Here is an 18,016-nt window from a genome sequence, read left to right as displayed (position 1 = left end):
GTCTGTTTTGTCTTGTAGCAGAGTATGTAGCCTATTAACTGGACGCTATGATGCTGTCGATGTGCATTTCAATTAATTGTCGCTAGTTATCGTAGTCTATTCACCTTTTTCCTAGGCTGTATGTTTTCCACTTCCTGTCGATTTGATCCAATGAAATCCAATGAAACTGGTCAGATGACCAATGATATCCAATGAAATCGACAGGAAGTGGAAAACACACAGCCTAGGAAACAGGTGAATAGACTTTTATAGACTATACAGAAATAACGGTGTTAACGGTGTTAATTTCCCATATTGGAAAAAAGATTCCTCTTTTGTTACAACCTTTCTCAGGGTTCCTACAATTCCCATGATGCATTTCGCAGGAAAGCGCCTGTCATGGCCGCCATTACATCAAACTGACTCATGTTTTTTGAAGTGAAGATTGTGCCCTAAACACTGGGCAGGATAAAGCCCAGGAGGTTAAGACTGTGGTTTTCACGCTCAGGGATTTTACCACACTGACAATACTTCAGCGCGGCAAATGGAACCTTAGCCCTGTAACACCTTGCAATAATGGTGAAAGTCGTATAGAGTCCCTTTAAAGTTGAAGAAACATAAAAAGGGATATTTACTCCTCCTGACCCTATACGACGAGAAAAATGGGTCCAAGATCCAAAAGTGGGTCCCTTTATTTGCAAAGACTTCCTGACCCTGTGCTCTTCCTCTCTTCCCAGGTCTTCTATGGCAACTCAGACCGCTCTTCCTCTGTGCAGAACCTCCTCCGCCCGCCCATTGTGGCACGCTACATCCGCATCCTCCCACTGGGGTGGCACACACGCATCGCCCTGCGCATGGAGCTCCTGCTCTGCATGAGCAAATGCGCCGCCTGAACCTGTCCACCGCCGGCCCGTCCATCCCAAACCTACACCTGAACCTGTCTTCCCGCCGGCCTGTCCATCCCAAACCTATACACCTGAACCTGTCCTCCCGCCGGCCTGTCCATCCCAAACCTATACACCTGAGCCTTCATTGCAAGCCCTAAACCAGAAGATGTGTTTTAAGTAGGGCTCTGCAATTAAGCACTTAGACCCTCTGCTCTTAGTAAAACGGACCTGAGTTGCACTGTACTTGGTGCACTTTATTTCCCCGATCTACATAAAATCTGTTTGCCGAAAATAGCCGATCTACAAGGTCACAGCTGAGCTGACAGCTGTGAGCTTGTAGATATGCTATTTTTGGCGAATGTTCCCCCCCAGAATAGGGATGCTGGGGTTCAAGTGGTTAACCGAAAATATATCAAAACCGATGTTTAGAACCAATAACTGACTTAGTCTTGCTCATGTAGGTTAATCGAAGAAGCAGGTTTCCTTTTTTTTTTGCTATTTAAAATGTCTTGTATATCAACGAATTGACATGAAAAAATTCTAATTGACTAAATTGATTAGTCTAACAACGTAACCCTGTATCATACATCATTATACAGTACAATGGTGGCATACAAAAATAGCAAAAATAGCCGTTCTACAAGCTCACGACGCGTCGCATCACATTGTGAGCTTGATTTTCACTACATGTATTTTTTTTATAATCGTTCATTAATTGTAATCGATGCAAAAGTTTGAAATAATCCTGATGTTGTTTTCAAGTCATATCATCCAGCCCTAGTTTGCCCTAAGTGTAAATAAAGCAAGACTGTAACACTGTCATGTGTTTTTACTCACTGTATCCATTGGTGTGGACCACACAACTCAACTCAACTCAACCAAATAACTAGCTCTACTAGATTCCTGTTATATGTGAAATAACCATGGGAGCAGTTCAAAAATGTACAGTTGGCTTTTATTATGATACTCTGTCATTTAAGGTAGAATGGTCAGTTCTTCTGATACACTATTTACACTCTGTCAGAAGTGGGGAACATCTGAGTGAAAAACAAAGACACAAAAACTAATGAAGCTTTAGGAAACACATTCATGTCATTGAATGCAGATAAAACATTCTCTCCATTTAATTCACTGTGAGTGGCACACAGCGGTCCGACACGGTCAATTCTGAAATATTATTTTTTTGTAATTTTTGTGTTAAATTACCACTCCGAATTTTGCTGTGAAACCTACTTCTCCATCTAGCACTGGGTCAGACACGATACAGCAGTCGTTCTCAAAGTGGGGTCCAGCCAGGGACCCTCAGGGTTCCATGAGGGGGTTCCAAATGGACCCTTACGGGTCTGTTACTCTGAGAGCGTACAAATGGAACCAAATGGATGGGTCCATTTATATGCTCTCAGAGTTATGGGGGTCCTTGAAATTAAAAGGTTGGAGACCACTGATCCACAGTAAGGCTTCAGGTCAGTGGGAAGGTGAGCTCTATAACATTTTTATGTCCAAATAATAAAATGCAGATCCCATAGTTTTTTTGCTGACCAAGGTCGTGTTCAAGAACAAATCAACATGAAAAGGTATTGCACAGCCGCATATCTCAATTATGTATGTGGACGGTTCTCTTTCTTAGCCACTGTTACCAGTCAAAACTCTTCCCACTATTTTGTTACAATTCAATTAACCATTGATTGGCTAATGGTATCATCCATCCATAATTAGTGTCGGCATTATTGCTTTCAAACTGTCATCTGTTCACCCGTAGCGCAATTTTGTCTTTTCATCATTGTGAGACAAAAAACACAACACCTGGCCTAATTCTCTGCAGTATCCCAACCTATGGATGGAGTATATTCGAGCAGAAACCTTGAATCTCCATATTGCAACTTTGTTTTTTTCATAAATCAATGCTCTACTACTTTGTCGCACCGCAACGTGCTGTGAGCTTGTCGATCCCAATTTTGCCTGACAGTGACGATATTGAAGCAGAGACTAAATCGGATTTGCGTACAATAAAAAGATCCAGGTTTCTATAATCAGCAGACCAGTAGGCAACACATTGATCAACATTCATCAAGGTAAGCAAGTCAATAATATCCATCACTGCTACACAAAGAAAAAGAAAAAAAGATGTAATTCAAAATAGGATACAAGGCCTAAATTTTGACTTTTCTGAATGCATTTCCAAAAGCACTGACAAAAGAGCCTTCAACCAAAGTGTTGGTGTAAATTCACACTCTAGTATCCTAGGGCACTGTAGAAAGCGAGGTATGCACAGCATATTGCATAATGGTCTCAATTTGAAGTAGTATTTAAGTTGTTGTTTATTACATCTTCCTTGGTAATGTGACTGATAGACAGAAGCCACCTTAAGTCAATCAGTATGGGCTATTTTCACAATGTTTTAAAAACATTTTGAAGAAAAAAAAGAAGAAGCTAAATTTCAATTTTCTCCCAAAAAAATAAATTATTTGGATTAAACGGATTTTAAAATATAATCAATTACATCAATTAATCAGATGAACCTCTACTATGTTGTACTATGAAGCCCTCTACACAAACAATACCTTGCCACAAAAACCCTAACATTGACAGTGTGTTATTCTGGAGACATAATGGATGATCAATCTATGTGTAAACCAAGGTGCATAACAGAGTGAGAGCATCAGATGGGCTATTAATACATCTGGGTGGATAAGGAATGACTTTCAGATGAGTAATTAACACATAGTTTCAGTGTTGTGGAAATAATGTTTTTCAATAGGTCTCATGTCTTAATAAAACAAAACCCCCCCTAAATAAAGACCTTTAATATGGTAAGCTGTTATAATAACACTAAATTGCGATGAACAAGAGACAGTTCACAGTCAGATAATCCTGGTGACACACTGATTTATCAACACGTAAATATCTATACATTTCTTTTTGTGTCGAAACTAAAGCTCTTGCAATTACACAATAATTCTATTATATACCTTTTTTATATTCCCATATATCCTACATACTGTGTCATTTATAGCTTATATCCTTGAATTGAAAACAAATACATATTTAATAAATAATATCGATATAAATTATTTGTGTTATTATCAAATATCAGAACTTGGAAAAACATGAGTCGTTATTGGCCACTCGTGACATGTTGCGACAGCGTCCTGTGAGCAAGACATGGCAGCCAAGAGGCCAGACGGCCAGTGTCTGCCTGTGCAGCCAGAGGGCTGTTTCCTTATCTCAGGTCCTTATTGTGCTCTGTCCTATAGCTCCTCTATCCTCACTCCTACAAGGTTATGTAAAGCCTCTTATCTCCATAAGTCTAACGTTTTGCGTTTTTTTTTCCGTAAATGAACGCCCTAGTTGATCATACCACAGCATCACACCATAGCATCAAATGTCGCAGATCCACATGCTCGAAACGCAGCGCGTTTTGAGCTTGTAGATCTGCTACTTTTGCTATACTTTTGAATTTGAATCCTGAAAAGTAGCCAAACCGTTTTGGACATATGAGGTTAGGCTATGAAGGTAGATTGTTGCCAAATCTAATTTGAGCACACAAACTCACTGAAATGTTAACCTGTAATCCACACACACACACACACACACACACACACACACACACACACACACACACACACACACACACACACACACACACACACACACACACACACACACACACACACACACACACACACACACACACACACACACGCGTGCACACACACACACACAAACACACACACACACACACACACACACACACACACACACATACGTAATCTGAATTTGAAGTCACACAAAGAAAAAAAAAGTCACACCCTGTGTGAAGGTAGCGGCGCCTTTGATACATTTTGTCATCGATATGTGTTTATAATGTGTTTATAGCCACGTGTCACGTGAAGCCTGACCAATCACTTTGTTGACGGGTCTGACCAATCAGAGCGTTGACGGGTCTGACCAATCAGAGCGTTGACGGGTCTGACCAATCAGAGCATTGACGGTGAACACGGACAAAGTCAGGTATAGAGAGCGCCGCTAAAAAGTCACAGAAAAATATTCACACATGTGTAGATCGACAGTTGCACAACAAGAATAGTTCATTCTTTGCAACTTCAAATGTCAATTTGCATGTGTATGAACGCTTTACGCAAGTGAAGATTTCCATGTACACCTGTGTAGATCGCATTTTATGAGTGCTCAAATCAAATCTAGAAGCACTGCGACATAGCTACCTTCGTACAGTATACAGGTAGATGTCCTTTCCTCCTTTACATAACCTTGTACGAGTGAGGATAGGGGAGCGAGGAAAGAGGAGAATAAGGACCTGAGACGCAGCCCTAACGTTCTAAGCACAACAACATATGAATCATATCACACTGGAAATGCCTCTGTTATTGTCTGTGCCCTTGATCTGATCATTAAAAGACACTGGTCTGTGTCTTGCCCGTCAACATCTATGATTTCAGAGACGTAAGCAGCAACAGAAACCTACAGTACGTTTCTGGACATGTCACGTTCACAGCTGCATGTCCCGATAAGCCTCTACTGTAAACCTGTACCGCTGTACATTACGTCTGCGTCTAAAACACAGTTTCTCAACGCCTGGTCCGGGGGACCACCAGGGGGTCCAATTGGACCCTTGCGGGTCTGTAACTCCGAGAGCGTACATTTGTAAGCTCTCAGAGATAAATAAACACTGAGGATTTTACAGTGTAGAATGGGTTCCCAGAGATAAAAAACAAATCGAACTGGGGGTGGGGGGAGGGGGGGGGGTCCTGAAAGAAAAAATAAAGGTGTGAGAACCACTGATCTAAGAGGTGTCTCCAGGGATCGGGGGGGGGGTGGGGCTGGTTAGAGGTGGTGTGGTTCAGCGTTTTACAGCGCAGTCTCCTTCAGGTCATTGAGGTTTGGCATCCGGGAGCGGGAGGCACGGGTGAAGGTCGGTCCGTTCTGTCCCGGTTTGATGCCCAGCTGTTCGGGGGTGTACTGCCCGCCCTCCACCCGCTGTAAGGCAGACACATGCCAGCTGGACTCCATCTGTCCTGGGAGCGGAGGGTAGCTGGCCTTACGACTCTTGACCTGGGCAGAGTTGCCCACCCCGGTGTGCCCCCTACCTTCTGCGTGGCCCCTGCCGTCAGAATACCCCCCTTTGGAGGAGGAGGAGGGCGGCGGGGCGCTCGGGAGGGGGGGCTGGAAGCGCAAGTCTTGGGGAGGAGGCGGGGGAGGCTGGGGCTGGCTGGACGAAGACGGCGAGAGGTGGAGCAGTCGGCGAAGAGACTTCAGAGGCTGACTCTGGCAGGAGAGAGATATACACAGACAAATGTATCAAATGGTGATGTGAGAGACATTTTATTTCCACAACTACACAGAAAAGAAGTAGATCTAGTCCTAAACTACACTCCATCACATGATGGTGTCACGCTCCGAAAATATATATATATCTAAGACTTCAAACAATACAAATACAAGTTCTGTAGAATATACACACACAGTGGCGTGCACAGACATTTTGAGGGGCAGGTGCTCAAGTAAATTATACTTTTTTTTTACTTGGTCTGCTCTTTTTTCCCTCTACACCTATACCTCTTTGCCAAAAATAGCCGATCTACAAGCCCACAACGCCTCGCAGCGCGAGGCGTTGTGGGCTTGTAGACCTGCTATTTTTGGCTAAAGTTCTCCTCAGAAAAGGGATGCTAGGTTTCGAGTGGTTATGGTAAAAAGAAAAATCATATCACATAAAGATTTGGCGAACCCCCTGTAGTAACTCTGAGGACCGCCTGTTGAAGACCCCTACTGTAAACTGAAAAAACTAAACTTTTTCTTTTCTTTTTTTCAAAAGGGCACTTCTGGTCAAGAGGGCAAAGGGCAGGTGCTCTAGCATCACCTAGAGTCTATATGTGCACGTCCCTGTACACACACACACACACACACACACACACACACACACACACACACACACACACACACACACACACACACACTCACACTCACACTCACACTCACACACACACACACACACCTGAGAGTGTGAGTCGACTGGCTTCTCCTGTGGCCAGTCACCGATTCTTTCTCTCTCCCTCCCCCTGTCTCTCTCCCTCTCTCTCTCCCTTTCCCTCTCTCTCTCCCGCTCCCTCTCTCGGTCTCGGTCCCGGTCCCGGCTCTGCTCTCGGTCTCTGTCTCGGGACCGTTCACGGTTTTTCCGACGGCTGCTGTGATGGGAAGAGGATTTGGACGCCCTTTGCAGGGACATGTGGTCTTGCCCGTTGCTAGGAATCTGCCGTTCACACAAAGAATGAGCAGGATATTGTTAACCAGTGTGAGGTATTGATAAATGATTTATATCTGACCTTGTTTTTGTATTTGTGGTAGCCTGGTAAACCCTCCCTCCAGAAATCTCATTTCCATTTGATTTCCGGAGTGAGTCTGGCCTGATCGCCCATTCTGCAATATTGGCTGTGGGCTGGAGTTGGGCGGGAGTAATACCGTTGACTGACAACCCCTTCAGCCAATGATCGTTTTTCCCCTTCAGCCAATCAGCAGTTCATTTTTACCACCTCCAGACTATGTGACGCAACGGGACTGTTGAGACGGCCATGCCCAAAATAGGTTGCCTTATTGGGATACATGCCTGTCACTCCCCGCCCCTGCCGGTTCTCTAAATTTATATTTTTAATATAAATTTTGTCTGTCATGATTAATTGACCACATATATGAAGTTAAACAACTAAATTCTATCCAAACGATATCTTAATAGTAAATTCCGTGCCTCAAAAAAGACGTTTGAGACCGTTTTAAAAACAAAAGTAAGAAGTGAAGGCACTCGCAGAACAACAATGGCTGCCGTTCGTCTTTTTTCGGCGTCACTCAGGCTGCACTCGGCTTCATTCGGGCTCACTCGAACTCGCCACCTGTCGCTGTCAATCACAGAACGATGAGCAACGACGCTGATAGGCTCGTCCGTTTGGTGTACACAGCCAATATTGCAGAATGGGCGATCAGGCCAGACTCACTCCAGAAATCAAATGGAAATGAGATTTCTGGAGGGAGGGTTTACCAGGCTATATTTGTGGTGCATTTGCCTCGAAAGTCATTTACAACAGTGGTTCTCAAAGTGGGGTCCGGGGACAGCTACATGTGTTAATATAGGATCAAAATCAGTTTAACCATATATACACAACGCTCACAACGTGTCATGATGCGGGACGTTGTGAGCTTGCAAAATTCTTGGAGAGAAAATGGGAAAAACATTTTAACAACACAAATTTTGTATTGGGGTCCCTGGCAAAAAAATACTTTCAGATGGGAGCCAAATACATGAATTTGAGGGGTCCTTGACATGAAACAGTTTGAGAATCACTGATTTACAATACAAACACCAACAGGCAGTGTCAGAAGCGGGCACATCTCAGGTCCTGGTGAGGCTCTTCATGCACCCAAAAAACAAGCTGGGAATGGCGTCGATTGATTAGTGATGACATCACACCAAATCTTCTTTCATAAAATCCATGACAACAGATGACCTAATGTTTTCGCTTGTGTGTATTTACGCACACATTTACACACATGCAGGAAATAAACATAAAACAGCTAGATTTGTAGGTATGTGAGTGTGCTTGCTTACTCACATAAATTAAGTTTCTACATGTATGCGTTTATGTACAGTACACATGCTTTCGGGTACTATGTGTGAGTGAGATTGATAGTCTCTGCGTGTGGTTTTATCAAAGCATTGTATTGTATTGTATTGTATTGTATTGTATTGTATTGCATTGCATTGTATTGTATTGTATTGTATTGTATTGTATTGTATTGTATTGTATTGTATTGTATTTAGGTCAAAGTTTTGTAAACAACTGTGACTTGATAATGACGATGAGTATAAACACACACGTGACACGAAAGGAAGCATTTGCCTCGCACAGAGCATAAATTGTGTCCTACGGTGCAGTACGAATGCAATGTGATTGCATTGGACATACAGCGTAGCAAGACAATATGGATGCACATACAACGTGCAGCTTGGGGACCGGGTTCGATGCATTCATTGAAATCCTTTCAGTTCAGATTGTTTCATCCTGGGCTGTATGGAAGCCCATACAAGTCAATTCCAAACCGCTTGAGAGGATTTCAACCCAGGACTGGGTGTGTATGTATGTACAGTACGTAGGTACAGTATGTACTGTATGTAGGTATAACATGCAGCGACACGGTGCAGGAGGTTAGATTACTGGAGAGGCAGGGTAGGGCGTGGTAGGCTGGTGCTGTTGTACCATGGGCGAGGCCACTACGGGTAGGACTTTGACAGCCGAGTTGTGCTTTAAGCTATTCTTAGAGCTAAAGAGAGGGAAAAGGCTTTTCCTGATGCCTGGACTCCTTCCGTCCTCCATGTCTGTCTGTAGAACACAAGATGCATAGCCAACACTCTCAACACAAAGTTTTAACCCATTAAGACCTGAGGCGATTCTTAAAAATGTTTTCTAAATCCTAACAGTTTTTTGGAAAAAATCGGAAAAATATTTTTTCAAGATTTTTCAAAAATAGCAGATCTACAAGCTCATAGCGCGGCACTCGGTGCCGCGCTATGAGCTTGTATATCTGCTATTTTTGAATAGCTTAAGAAATCTAAAGTGACACAGATGCGTTCCAGGTCTTGGGTTAAAGGTCGGGCGACAGATAAGGGACAACTTCTCATGTTTACATAATAGTCCATATCTAAACAACAATATCAGTTTATTTGTTCATGTAATTATATGGAAATGACTTAAATTGAGAAGTTTTGAAAAGGTGACCCTACAGGTAGCGTGTAGGTACACTGCATTGCCAGTACTTCAAGTACAATATTGGCCAATAAATGAACATTGCAAATGTCTGACATTCAAAACCAGATATGTTTGCAATGCTCTGGAAACATCTCTACTGTAAAAAAAGTTAAATTAAATGTATATTGATGGTATAAGTATGGAGTTTAGGTGAGTTTACCAGGTTGGAATTCCACTCCTGACATCACACAACTGCTCAACTGAATGTTGGGGGCGGGGCAGATTTATCCGTTCAAACACCTTTTCCCAACATTTATAAAACATGTGTATTGTTTATGAGAATGGCAAATTATAACATAAGTACAGTATTTTCACATTATTTGAATAGCCAGCATTTTAAATGATCTGTCGCCCTGCCTCTTTCTTACCATCTGTGTCTTCTTCTTCTTCTTCTTCTTGATGGCTCTGAAGAAGCCCTGTTTTTCCTTCTCCTTGGGGGGCTCTGGAGGACTCATGACCATGGCCTCCGCAGCGCTCCTACACATCCAATGAGCACAGTATATCATTGTTGTTGGATAGAAACCTCTTATCTCCAGCTTTGAACTTTTTGTGTTTTTCTTTCGTAATTTGATGAGCCCTACTTGATCAAACTACAGCGTCACACAAAAGCATTAAAAGTAGCAGATCTACACGCTCAAAACGCAGCGCGAAGCAACACACTTTGAGCTTGTAGACAAATTCATCGATAATCTAATAAAATGATCAATTAATCATCTATCCATATTTTGGGCATGTCATCAGAGGTAAAAATGGTGTAAATTTTGCCCGACAAGTTGTGCGATGAAGTATAAAATAACGCTTAAGTGGTTCATCAATTCATTGATATATAACAAATAGCTTTATTTATTTTTTGATTTTTTTAAATTGTTCTGTTTTGAAGTGTTTTTTGATAGTGTAATGTCCAATACCCAAGTCCAAAGATTCTGAGCCAGATTTATAAAAACAATTGCATATTTCTAATGCAACCTGCGCCTAGAAACATGTTTGTTGATTATCTAGCTCGTCGTTTCGTGCACTTTATGCATTTTCACTTCAGGGAGGATTGTGCAAATAACATGAGGACAAAGATATGGCTCGCAACTCACTTTGATGCTCCAGGTTTTATTATAAGTATGTCATCATACTTGAAAAAGACCGAAAGGGTCGAAACGTCGTATCAGCTGTTTGTTAGAAATAAAACCTGGAGCATCAAAGTGAGTTGCGAGCCATATCTTTGTCTTATTACTACTGTTTTTACAGTTAAAGCTCAGCACCAAGGAACGGAGGATGTGCGTTATTTGTGTTTCCAAATAACATGAGGAGACACAGTATGATACAGTAAGTACGCTTGATTACATCTATAATGAAGTATTTACTAACATTCATGCAATTTGCGAGGGTCAGTTTTGCATAGAAATTAATCTTCTTCTTTTTGTTTTATCATTGCTGTGGATGAGGTGGTCCAACAAACTAGTGCATGTTTTAACCACATTCAACATGACGTGTAGAAGACACAAGAAGGCAGAAACGAAGACCTCACCAGTCAAAGGCAGTCTGACGCTTGGACATGTTGCCCATGACGCCTGGGTCTCCTGGGACAACTGGTAAAACTGGCATGACTGGCCCTCTACCCTGCCCAACACCATCGTGGAAAGAAGAGGAGTTATCTGGTCTGGGGGAGGGGACTGGAGAGGGGCAGAAAACAGAAGAAAAGATGGAATCAAATCAAAAAGTCAAATAGTATTAAGGGCCATTCACACCAAGCACGATATCGATCGATAACTACTAAATATGTAGTTTTATAAAACTCAAATGGATGGCAGCGTCCACACCACAACTATAACAACAACTATAGCACTGGTTCTCAAACCTTTTCATGTCAAGGTTCCCCCAAAATGAAATTTTAGACTGCTAAAGCCTGACGGCGTGTCGTGGGTTCGAATCCCGATCCCGATGACCTTTATTGAGTGTTACTCCCCATCTCTCTCTCCCAATTTCCTGTCAGTCTACTGTATTCTATCAATAAAGGCAGAAAAAGCCAAACATATTTCTTTAAAGAAAAAAAACATATACTGTATATATTCAAAAGATTTGAACACGTTTTCACAATTTTTGAATAGCCAAAGTATAAAATATGGTTAAAGTGGTTAAAATGATTGTGACGCTATATTAACAAATTTTGCTGTACCCCACTTTGAGAACACTGAACTATACATGGATTAAAGCAACATCAAATCTCACGACTGAAAATGTCCTAATGTGCGATTTGTGAAACAGTGTGAAAGGCTCCCCCACACACACACTAGCGCCGATTCCTAAACAATGAACAAAACATGTAAAATTAGGACGCTTTAGTAATATTGTTCCTGTTGTTCTACATACTGCCGACCAGGTGAAGAAATCACAATTAAGGCTTTAACCTTTGCTTTTATATGAAATATCCGAGACGAATAAGATATTATGGAAGATGCTTCCGAACATGTTGCTAGTTTGACCACTTCAAATGCTCTAATCTTAAAATAACCGAAAATAGCCTTTCTACAAGCTCTCAATGCGTCTGAGAGCTTGTAGATCGGCTATTTTTGCTGCGCAACATGCTTCCATAGGAGACATGCTGGCTTCCATGGAATCCAAATGACTGAAATCAGTCTTGGCGATTGAGAACTTTAATCCATGACTATATAGTATAGTCGAGGACAATATAGTTTGGATCACTTTCAGCACGATTATATGAACGACATCATATGGCAGCCATTCAAAATCCATCAGAAGGATATGTGGAATGCAGTCTGTCTCACTGACCCTCGGAAAGTGATGTTATTAACAGAGATGAGGAGACGATTATGAATAGCTAACGCTAGCTGCCATTACCCCAGGTAGGCTCACCTCCTTATAATTAATAACAATGAGTGAGATTATCCTTAATTAGCCTATATATCCCGTCTTTCAGCACCACAGAGGCGGAGATCTCTCTCCACACTCTCTCTGTGGGCTCTGACAAAGCTGGACTGCACTGTGTGTGTGTGTGTGTGTGTGTGTGTGTGTGTGTTTGCAATGGCGCTTTACTCTGCAGCATGTGTTACTGTGCAACACTTCCTCTTTAACAGTGGTTCTCAAACATTTTTGGGTTAAGGAAAGGACCCGAAAATATATATGTATTTTGCCGCGGACTCCCATCTGAAAAGGTTTTGTTCCAGGGACCCCCAGAAGAAAAAATTTGTGTTGAAAAAAAGTTTTTTAAAAAAGTTAACTTTTTTTAAAATACCAGATGTACCAGCTCTTAGAATATAGAGCGTTACACTACCTTTAGCCATTACTAAATGGTTATTAAAGGTAGGGTAAGTGATCTTTTTTAGTTTTTGTTAAAAGGTTAAAGTTCTATATTCTGATAGTAATCATTGCTATAGAGTGTTTGCTCAGTCATAGAGGTCTTCCTGTGTCAGGAACTAGTGTGCTGTGTGGTAGGACCCAAAAGCAGGAACTCAGACAAAGCAGATGAGGATCTCAAACATAACTTCACTAGTAGGAACAGTGCAGATTTAACAACCTATACAGAACTCACAACATTACACCAAACATGACACCAAGGACCCTGACAAACAACTTTTGAACCAGCACTGGAAACACACAGAAACACAGTCTTTATAGTCACAGCAGGTCGTCAGCAAACCAGGCTCAGCTGATCCTCACAGGTGATGGCATTAAGGGCAATCAGACTCATGGAGCAGAGCAAGGGTAACCTCGCATCACCAGTCTTTCCACCTCGGAGGAAAGCCTGGTCTGCGTTCCAGAAGACAACATATGATCCGGTCTAGACCACGCCTACTGAAAAAAAAAAAAAAAAAAGAATCCTCTTTCCGGTTCTGCCTATCCGGTTTTGCGGTTTAAATGGAATAGAATTTCCCCGTGGGATAATACCGACGCTAAATAGTCTCCGGATAGTGCACGCACATTTACATTTAAAAAATAAGCTAAACAATGCCGTATCAAGGATTTTATTAGCACGGACCTATTTTGGGGTGAGACGTCTTTCCGGTTCTGCCTATCCGGCCACTTTTTCTTTTTTTTACTTCCGCTCCCGACCGGATCATATACCCGAAAATGGAATGCTGCCCAGGCTAGAGCAAGGGAGGGGCAGAGGCACACTCAGAGGCAAACAGTCACATGGGCCCACTGTAGAGGCTGTGATCGTGACGCCCTGTCTCTCCAGCTCTTTAATAAACTTTTCAGGTAGGTGACAAAATGTCAGCCAATCAGGAGAGAGTACCCATTTTTCAGCAATGTTTTTATAGTGTCCAGTTCCAATTTTGTCTGCTAATTTATTTGTGTCATCACTTCCAATTTCACTTGTTTAATATGTACCCTGACTGAGTTCTCTATCCTGATTGGATAAAATTGGTATCCCCACCTGAAAATACATTTTCTGAATGAGCTGGAGAGAGATGGAGACTCCTGTTAACAAACACTCTATAGCAGAATATAGAGCTATGTTACACTTATTTTAACTAAAGAAAATCACTTACCCTACCTTACCCCTAACTATTATAAAGTGTTGCATTTAACTTAATATTTCTTATTTACCTCGGTAAAAGCTGCCAACTCTTCGAGGCATTGACTCACTGAAGATCATGCGGTTTTCCTTGGAAGACCCTCCATCATCAAGATGAGGTCCCGGGTCATGGTACATAGCAGCCACCTGGAAAACACACACACACACACACACACACACGCGCACACGCGCACACGCACGCACGCGCACGCACGCACGCACACATGTACGCACGCGCACGCACACATGTACACACACACGTACACACATGCACACACACACATCTTAAAAAGTTAAAACAAAATTATGCCAGGGGGCAATAGAGAAGGAAAGTGCAGACCTACGCCATCTGCTGGTTCTGTTAAAAAATGTTTTTAATCTCAGTATCCCCTTTCTAGTTGATTATAAAAATCAGGTAGAACTTGAACTTCCATTAAGGCTAAGATATAATGGCAGAATATTTTTTTTATTTAAACTTCAGCCAGCACTGTTTTATTGTGTCAACACTCAAAGAACAAAAAAACTAAACGGTGCAAGATGATGCAGTGCTTCCCTTTTTGATCAGATCAGAAGCATATATGAAACACTGTCATGGTATCCAATATAACTGAAAATAGGGGCAACATACAGTAACACATGTGTATGTTGTAAAACCTATAATGTGCATTTGAGGCAATTCATTGTTCATGCATGTTTTGTACACAAACAGCAGAGGGGGGCGATTTGACCACTTTCCTCCCTCCAAGCACTGCTCCAAAAACTCAAGTTAAATGGCTCACACAATTGATCTCAAGACCTTTGCCTTAATATTAGCTACTCCATTCTGCAATGGCTCACAGCACAAGACATTTGGGACAATCTTGGTACCCTTTCAGTGTTACATTTATAACAGTGATATGCAGTGGAGAGAAGCTGTTTACCTGCGTAAAGCCTAATTTATGCTCCTTCGCATGGCGGTGTCACACGCAGAAAATAGTATGCCTACAATCTCACAACGCGTCGTGGAGGCGACACGTTGTGACCTTGTAGGCCTGCTATTTTTGATGTGCAACAATGTTGTGCGAAGAAGTACGAATCGGGCTTCAGGAACAGAGAAAGCTATGACACCCGGCAGTCAGCAGAGCTAACAGTTATGTATTGAGTGAGCATGGAGGGAGATGGGGAGTGATGGGCTCGGACCTCATTTTTAGAGCGCTGTGCATGAAAAGCGGCAGTGTTGTCCCTCGTAGAGTCTTTGATGGGGGCGCATGGGTGGCTGATGTCTTTAGGGGACTGCTCGCTCTGTTGAGAAGACGAACAGGTGCGGGTCAAAGCAGACTGAACTAGGAGCGTTGAGCAGTGGCAATGACAATGTAAGACAGTGATAGGCCCCCGTTAGGGCTGGGCGGTGTGACTTCAAATCAATATCACGATTATTTCAAACTTTTGTCTTTTGTCTTAATTACGATTAATCAACAATTATTAAAGATGTATACATATATAGTGAAAAGAGCACATCTACAATCTCACGTGTCCCGATGTGATGTGTTGTGAGCTTGTAGATCGGCTATTTTCACTATTTTTGTACGCCACCATGGCACAACAAAGTAAGCAAGCGTTTAATCAGACTAGTCGATTGGTCGATTCCTTGACGTAAAAAATAAACTGCTTCTTGATAATATTTGATTAACATACATGAGCAAGATTAAGGTTATTGGTTCTAAATATCGGTTTCGATATATTTTTTGGGTGAATTGCCCAGCCCCAACCCCCGGCGTGCACATGCATTAATGTATACAGATAACACCCAAGCACACCAAAAAGGCACACTCGCAAATTCCTACTGTATATGAATTAACTTTCAAAAACACATGTTGATCAGCCATCGCTAACCCTCGCCATGTTGTCTGTGCAGTCCTCTCTGGAAGAGCTCCTGGAGTGTCCGGTAGTGAGAGTGGTCCGGTGCTGTAGCTGGGGGGAGAGGAGCTGGAGGCTGCTGGCGCGGGTCGGCATCCCCTGCCCCGGGGTGGGTAGGGCCGCCGTCGTGCTTTCGCCACCGTGGGGCCGGTGGCGCTCCCTCCGCACGTACATGGAGTGGCGGTGGGGCCGCTGCTGGGAGGAGAAGGGGGAGGTGTAGCCCAGCCCGTAGTGGTAGGACTCGTGAGGGGACGGCAGGGTGTGAGTGGAGGCCATACCCGGCCCTCCTCCTGGGTCCAACAGCTCTGGAGCTTTGGCCTCCTCTGCAGACGAGGGGAGGTGCAGGGAGGAGACACGAAGGGAAAGTGGAAGAGATTATCATCCTATCCTAGGTTCGATACCAAGGATAGGATGTTGGTTTTGTTGGTCAAAAACGTTAAATCCTTAAATAAATGGGGTACCACAACCTGGACGTGCTGATCCATGTGTTACTTGGTTACTTTGTCAGCTTAATAACTCCGGCAATGCTGGGCAAGCTGATAACACCGCGCAAAGCACCATGTTTTCTGCTTTTGTGTGTCTATCTATGTGTCTGTCTGTCTGTCTGTCTGTCTGTCTGTCTGTCTATCTGTCTATCTAATTTATCAATCTATTATTTGCAAAATGTCGAAGAAAGTTAAACTTGTACACCTGTATGTAACAATACAAATCTTTAATCTATTGAAAGTAACTGACCCCAGATTGCATCATCAACATACCTGGTGCCAGAGTCTTGTGCCTTGATTTGTGTCGAGAGGAAGAGTCGAGGGTGCTGCTCTCCATTCGGACATTGCCACCGCCGCTACGAGAGGCCGGACTGTGCCCGGAGCGTTCGCTGTGTCGTGCAGAGGGGCTGCCAGGGGGTCCCTGCGGCGGCGGCGGGGGGGCGTTCAGGTCTAGACAGCTGGCCGGGAAGAAGCGGGCGCCGGGCCCGACCCCCGGCGCCGCATTGGAGCCCGGGTCGTCCGGGTGCAGCCGCGCGTCGCTGAGGTTGCCCACAGACTTGGCGTCGCTCAGCGCGCTGTGGCTTTTGGACAGGCTGAGATAGGAGGCGGAGCTCTTGGAGGAGGACGACATGGAGCCGTGGGCAGAGTCCGCCATGCTGTGGGTGTGTCGGCCGTGCTGCTTCTCCGTCCCCGACTGCAGCGTGTTAGTCTTGCCTTCCAGAAAGGGGTGGCGGCCGGCCTGCTGCTGAGAGCGAGAGGAGCTGGACTTACTGTGGCCATACTTGGCAGCGGGAGCCTGCTCTGGCAGCTTGGTGGAAGATGGCCCCAGGTTGAAATCAAACTCTATCTTGCCTTTGGCGTCTTTGGGGCTGAGGAGGTGTGGCAGGTTGTTATTGGCCAGGTCTTTGCTGCACGAGATCGAGCGATTGAGGGTCTGAGACATGTACTGGTTCTTGGCGTGGAGGGTGGGACTCAAGTTGGAGGGAGGGGTTGGTTTGTTGCCGTTTAGGAAGTTCTCGTTACCCAGGTGATGGAGGTCACCGTGGCGAGGGAGGCTGGAACACTCTTTACTATTGGAACGACGGTGACTCGTGCTCTTAACATGACTCCTGCAGAGGAAGGGGTAGAAAAAATACACATGTTTTTTTCTCTCGCTCCCTTCGCTTCGGGTAGATTGGAGCAGTGAGTGCCTTGTGAATCCCACTCACGAAAGCCTGGTGAGTGGGATTGGAGTGGGATTCTCCCCCCTCAACTCCGCTCACATACTATGATCTCTGTATGAATGAAAACTAGGTGCAGCTTCCAGATTTAGCCCGAGCCATACATTGACCATAGAAATAGAAAAGTATAGAATGGACTTTTCCATTTACAGGTGACATTTCCGTGCACTGGCAGGGTTTTATGCCAGTTGCATATCATCGCTGCCGGGCA

At 43.6% G+C, this 18,016-nt stretch overlaps 2 protein-coding genes across 2 annotated transcripts in view; one reads left to right on the top strand and one right to left on the bottom strand.

The window, feature by feature from the left end:
- rs1a (retinoschisin 1a) overlaps nt 1-872 on the top strand; it is a gene marked incomplete at both ends in the record, with an annotated part of 8,096 nt that extends 7,224 nt beyond the window's left edge. Inside the window, one exon of the mRNA XM_084053914.1 lies at nt 717-872. Within this exon, the coding sequence (XP_083910040.1) occupies nt 717-872 (156 nt within the window). The remainder of the gene's footprint in view (nt 1-716) is intronic.
- A 4,025-nt stretch (nt 873-4,897) lies between these two features.
- The window catches only part of cdkl5 (cyclin dependent kinase like 5), a 34,726-nt gene continuing 21,607 nt past the window's right edge, over nt 4,898-18,016 (bottom strand). Inside the window, exons 12-20 of the mRNA XM_084076923.1 lie at nt 16,859-17,694; nt 16,077-16,423; nt 15,384-15,485; nt 14,237-14,351; nt 11,196-11,340; nt 10,045-10,153; nt 9,086-9,250; nt 6,877-7,131; nt 4,898-6,149 (exon numbers count right to left, since the gene is read on the bottom strand). Of these exons, the coding sequence (XP_083933049.1) occupies nt 5,733-6,149; nt 6,877-7,131; nt 9,086-9,250; nt 10,045-10,153; nt 11,196-11,340; nt 14,237-14,351; nt 15,384-15,485; nt 16,077-16,423; nt 16,859-17,694 (2,491 nt within the window). The 3' untranslated portion in view covers nt 4,898-5,732. The remainder of the gene's footprint in view (nt 6,150-6,876; nt 7,132-9,085; nt 9,251-10,044; nt 10,154-11,195; nt 11,341-14,236; nt 14,352-15,383; nt 15,486-16,076; nt 16,424-16,858; nt 17,695-18,016) is intronic.

Source organism: Gymnoscopelus microlampas (assembly GCF_963454915.1).
Source record: "Gymnoscopelus microlampas genome assembly, chromosome: 1".
NCBI classification, from domain to species: domain Eukaryota; kingdom Metazoa; phylum Chordata; class Actinopteri; order Myctophiformes; family Myctophidae; genus Gymnoscopelus; species Gymnoscopelus microlampas.
The sequence above is the reverse complement of the archived record's forward strand: the minus strand, read 5'-3'. Positions and strand labels throughout refer to the sequence as shown.